This window comes from Lactuca saligna, chromosome 1 (genome assembly GCF_052625555.1).
Source record: "Lactuca saligna cultivar CGN05327 chromosome 1, ASM5262555v1, whole genome shotgun sequence".
Classification (NCBI taxonomy): Eukaryota; Viridiplantae; Streptophyta; class Magnoliopsida; order Asterales; family Asteraceae; genus Lactuca; species Lactuca saligna.
In genome coordinates this window covers 59,889,770-59,895,769 of record NC_136417.1, presented here as the reverse complement: position 1 = coordinate 59,895,769, position 6,000 = coordinate 59,889,770, and the positions used below count along the sequence as shown (strand labels likewise).

The following is a 6,000-nucleotide window of genomic DNA, read 5'->3' as shown; positions in this document are numbered from 1 at the left end:
CACATTTTAAACAAATGAGAGACGATCCAAATTTTTTTTAGAAAATAAGGACTAACCATGTATTTTGACACATACAAGAATGATGATTGGTTTAGTTTACTCTTTATTTTAATTAAAAAGATATCATTATGATAAAAGTATAGAATTAAAGCATATTTTTTTTTAAATAGATAGATAAAAAACATAAATAAAAATATCACATTTTATATCTTATCTTAGGTGTTGTTTGTTTTTTTTAAGTGAAAATGTATGAAGTTTGCAGACCACGTCTGCAACCCTATGTAGCAGAAGAGGTGGACGAAACGGTTGCAACATGTAATAAAAAGTTTGTTTGTGTTTTAACATACGCAGACTGCTGCAATAAGTTAAAGTAAGGTATGAAGATGTTTGAAGCAGATGATCTAGTGTTGCGCCACACAGCACACGCGCAACAGTTTTTAAGTTAGAAGTCTTCTGAAAAACAAATAGCTACGAGTGGCCAAGTGTTGAACGTGTGCTCATGGTCAGACGCAAGATTTCACAGTAGGGGTTGTACGAGAAAGTTAGGGGTTGAACGATAGTAGAAAATATAAAAATTTTAAAAAAATTTCAAATTTTTTTCCACTACAGCCGTAAAAGTTAGGGGTTGTCGGTGCCACTGTGGACCACCCCTAAATCCGCCCCTGCGTGTGCTGCGCGGCGCAACAATAAGTAATTAGAAGTGATTTTTTAGAAAAAACAAACAATACCTTAGTGGTTTGCATTACTTCCAGTGTAGTATGTATCTTGCAAATTTTTGGTATTCGTTAATTCTTTTATACGTTATATATATTTACCGGTAAATATTGTTTCAATGTCACAAAAAAAAATTATATTACGGTAAGGCAATACGAAGTGCATCTCCAACTTACGTGTTGCATGACTTGATAAGGCCAATCACAAAAGTGACACTTACGCAACATGGGGGTGATGTTGGAATGGTGTTGTCTTTCCGGAAATGGTGATGTGTTCCCTTATATACAACCTAACAAAAAATAAGAAGAATTGAATCAATGAAATACTAAAAGCAAAGATTGCTTATTCCTTTGGTCTAGTGGTAAAAAGTGACACTTTCAAATGAAAAATCATGGTTCAAATTTCATTAGGATACATAATTGGTTATTTAGAAATAAGTTAGTTTGTGGGTTAAAAAAAATACATGTGTATATATTGGTGTGTAATTAATGGTATATAAGTCTCATTCTCCATGTTGAAAATGACTCACATCACACACAAAAACAAATAAAGTTATAATCAAATAAAATGTGGAATGTATAAATGATAACGACCCAAACCTAATCCACAACACAATCTAGAACTCAAGTGGGAATAGTCATGGGATAAATTAAACAACCAATAAATATAATATTTAACGTGCCGATTACATACGATTTTTTATACTCATCTCTTTTGTTGTTCACTTCAACGAATTCTTCCTTTAGTTTTGGTTTATCTCGTTTAAAGGTCTAAGATCTTATATGCGACATAGTCATTTTTCGTTGTATGTTTTAATAGAATGTCTAAAGTCTTTCGTTTCGTTGTTGTTGTCGCACAAGCATGACATGTTTAAAACATGTCTAATTTAGTTTTGATTTCTGCATAAATCAAATACTTGTATATTTGCAAATATATTTTTTAAATTAAAACCTATATATATTATTTCAAACAGTTTAGTATTATTGTATTCTTTGTATAAAATTTTCAGTTGTCAAGTTGGTGTTTTATTTAATATGAAATATAAATGCTCTTTGTTATCACCATCCTTGCGGTTTCCCTTTTTCAAACTAAAGAACGTTTCCAGTCAACTCAAACAACCTTCTCCTTCTTCTTCCTCCATACGCGACGTCAACGATGGCTTCTCCCCTCTCTATAAATACCTTGCATGCATTCAAGCCTCTTACTTACTTTCGCTTCTATTACAAATTTACAACAACTTACATTAATCTTATCGGAAAATTTGTTCATACATGGCAATGATGGAGTTTTCGTTCGAAGATGTGTTGATGAAGGGTACGCTTTTCGTGATTGTTCAAGCTCTGATTTATTTAATCCTTTCGAATTCGTCTGATGTGTTCTCGAAGACGAAGATGGTGAGATCGTTTAGCTTCAAACCTGCACGATCTGTTAGTATTCGCCGGATGTTTGCTGCCATAGCTGATATGCCTGCCGGAGGCGAGGCGTCTCCGTCGTCATCGAGAAGGGGGTTTCCGTTCTCCTCGTCGGAGGATGATTTTAATAAATTTGATTAGATTTTGGATGCTGTTAGTGGGTGTGGGTGTATTCAATTATTTTAATTAATTCTTTAATTGTTTTATGGATGTTTATTTCTAATGAAAATAAATTCATTAGATTTTGGATGATGTTAATATAAATTTATGCAAAGTTTCAAACTATGATCAAATTGTGTTCAGATGTCAAAATAGTGATTTGTATAACCAGACCCGCCCTCATATTTTGGAGGTTCCATGCAAAAAAATAAATCGAGGCACCATAAAAAGTTTATAAAATATTATTAAGTAATTTTTTTACTAATAAATTTAAATCAAAAAGTTGATAACCAACATCGTATAAATTCCCCACCCGAACATTATATATGGATCTTCATTCATTATGAATTATCTGAAACCTTTACGGATAACTTTTCAAATAAAAATACACTGTCGTTGTATCATTTTCTAAACATCGACCTATTCGAATTTTTGGAAGCAAATTCATTTGTTATACTTTCATGATCAATATTTTCAAGAAACTCATTCTCAATCAAAATCAAAACCAAAAAATTTAATCTTTCTTGAATCATAAAAGGTGCAAATAAGACTGGAAAACTTTTACTTTTAAAAAGTTTTTTTTTTCTCTGATTGAATTGTAATAAGAACAATCAATAATATTGTGTATGTTAGACAATATATATATATATATATATATATATATATATATATATATATATATATATATATATATATATATATATATATATATATATCATTTTTAAGAAATTTAGTATGAATTAGCTATATTATATTAAATTGGTAATTGTTTGTAACAATTCTAGTAAATCATCACCATCAAATGAGATATGACTATTTTGTAACATTTTTTATTATTTTTGCAACTTACCTTTAGTTCCTTAATACTAATACATTTCAACTTTTCTGTTGTTAATAAGAAAAAAAAAAATCTTCATACCGCTTCAATTGCTTAAACGCTCGTTTCAACGAACCAATAGTTTGATCAATTATGTACAAAAAATAAGGTATCTTGAATGATTCTTCACCTGAACATTCATGTACTAGTTTCGATGAATCAACGTTACTCTTATCAAAAAGTATTTTCTTAAATTATTATATTATTTCTCTCAACAAACACTATATCAATTCCTAAATAAAAAGCTATAACCCAAAAACAATTTGAAAAGTTCTCAATTAAACTCATGCTCCCGGTTATTAGATTATATATATATAGTTTCATATTATAGCTACCTATTCTCTATGTTCATCGTTAGATTGTGCTTACAATCTTATCAACTTCATTCAATGTAACACAATAACACATTCTCTATGTTCCACTTTATTAGATTATATATATATATATATATATATATATATATATATATATATATATATATATATATATATATATATATATATATATATATATATATATACTTAATTTGACCCTAAAATCCAAATACAATTCTAAATTTTGAGTTTGGTTTTTGAGCTTTAATGTCATAGTGTAAATTTCTGTGTATTGATGTTTAATTTGTAATTGATATTGATAATATTTTTAACAAACATGGTTTTTATTATAAATAACATGAATAAGCTTAGTAGCATCCAAATACACTTTAATTAACATATTATTATTACTTTCTTATTATTTTTTGAGTAATATAATATTAAAAGAAGTTTTGAGTTGGAGCCCCCTACGATAGGAAGCCTCGTGCGATCGCACCACCCACATACCACAAGGCCGCTACTGTGTATAACACATAAGGTTTAAGGCTTTAAGTGAATAGATCATGTTACACCTAATACATAAGACTCGTTATCAAGTAATAATGTATATTGTAACGACCTAATTTTCACGTCCGAAAATTTCGTTTTAAAACATTACTTTAGAAAACATTAACAATTAAAAAAATTGTTTGATCACACAATAACACAACGTAAACCATATTCAAAAAGCCAAACCATACAACCCATCAAAATATCAGAGTACAAATCCCAGTGAATCTCGTAAATGCGGAAACCAGAGTGTGTGCATGATGTGCCGCTACCGCGCCAGCTCCTTCCCCTTCGAAGAAGAGGTACCTGAAACCAAAACTGTAAAACGTAAGCACAAAGCTTAGTGAGTTCCCCCATCGTACCACATACCATACAAACACATAACATACATACTGCCAGGCTATTCTGGGGTGCCTGACTACCTGGTACAGCCATTCTGGGGTGCCGACCTACCCATACGGCCATTCTGGGGTGCCGTCCTACCCGTGTCAAGCCATTCTGGGGTGCTGACTACCCATGTCAAGCCATTCTAGGGTGCTGACTACCCATCGGTCCTAACAACCGATCCTCGGGGACTGGCCCCCTCCTACTACCTCTATCGCATAACATAACTGGCCAACATACAAACATATCATCACATACTGTCAGACATTTCTAGGGTGTCTGACTACCCTTCGGTCCTAACAACCGAACGCTACTACTATCACATATAACGTATCATGCTAGCATATAACATATCAGGTAGTAGCAAACCTAGATGATATCACAAAGACAATCATCTGTCATACGTCTCCTACTGGTGGGCCGACATTGTGGCCTTAGACCCACCACTACTGGAAGGTAACTCACCTCAAAGTAGCTGCTGAGCTGATCGGGAACTGACTGACTGCTGCTGCTGCTGCTCCGGAAATCCTCCAGCTGCAATTCCCATAACATACTCAATCAAACACTGCTAACTGACCTTTGGGTAAAATGTCCATTTTACCCCTGGTCTAGCCCTAAGTCAAAGTCAGAGTCAACTTTCAGTTGACCCGACTCGCCGAGTTGGCTCTCAAACTCGCCGAGTCCCTATCCAGACGATTGTCCTGAGTCCCTGTTTCTACTCGTCGAGTTAGGCTATGACTCGATGAGTTCTTCTTCTAAACTGACATTCAAGCCCTTCATCCTACTCGCCGAATTCATCTTCATCCGATGAACACTTATGCTAAGACTCGCCGAGTTGTATGAACAACTCGTCGAGTTTGTTCTTAGTCCAATGAGATTGCCTTGAACTCGCCGAGTCAGGGCATTGACTCGCCGAGTACCTCCATAGATGAGTTCAGCTTCCGACTCACTGAGTCACACCCCGTGACTCACTGCTCACTCGACACTACGAAAAAAGGGGACAAATTCGGTGACTCGCGAGCAGACTCGCCGAGTCACATGAACGACTCGCCGAGTCGTTGCCATGCACCCATTAATTACACCGATTTGCTCGATTCCAGTCCATACCATTCACAGATCTGGGCTTCTAGGACACGAATCACACGTAAAGTTTCCAACTTTACGTGTAGATATTCACCAATATGGATTTTAGGGTTCAAAATGCCTCAAAAGGGTAGATCTAGGGTGAACAAGCCACATGGGTCCATAAAGCTAACAGATCTGAGCTCCTGGAGCTCAATCTTGCCTAGATCTTGAGGCCAATCAACTTATTACGAAACATTATGCACATACTAGCTTGGGGAATGGCTCAAGAATGTCTTAAATGAAACCTTATGCATAGAAACAGGGGGAAAATGGGGTATACCTTAATGAAACTACTGAAAGAACACAATGATGCTTGGATGACTCTCCTTCCTCTTGATCTACTTCCCCTTCTTGCCTCAAAGCCTTCAAGAACACACACAATAGCCTCAAACTCTCAAGGAACAAGCTTAGAACGAGGGTTGGGAGCTCTGGGGGTGAATGGGGGCTGGCATGGGGCGGATATGAG

The 6,000-nt window shown here is 34.8% G+C and overlaps 1 protein-coding gene across 1 annotated transcript; it reads left to right on the top strand.

Moving 5' to 3' along the window:
* Positions 1-1,907: 1,907 nt before the first annotated feature.
* Positions 1,908-2,411, top strand: LOC144998615 (uncharacterized). The gene has a single exon (XM_078958357.1). The coding sequence runs from the start codon at positions 1,986-1,988 to the stop codon at positions 2,265-2,267; it is 282 nt and encodes a 93-aa protein (XP_078814483.1). The 5' UTR covers positions 1,908-1,985; the 3' UTR covers positions 2,268-2,411.
* The last annotated feature ends 3,589 nt before the right edge of the window (positions 2,412-6,000 follow it).

What these genes read in the sequence shown, in the direction of transcription:
- LOC144998615 (XM_078958357.1), top strand. Translation starts at nt 1,986, where the DNA reads ATGGCAATGATGGAGTTTTCGTTCGAAGATGTGTTGATGAAGGGTACG.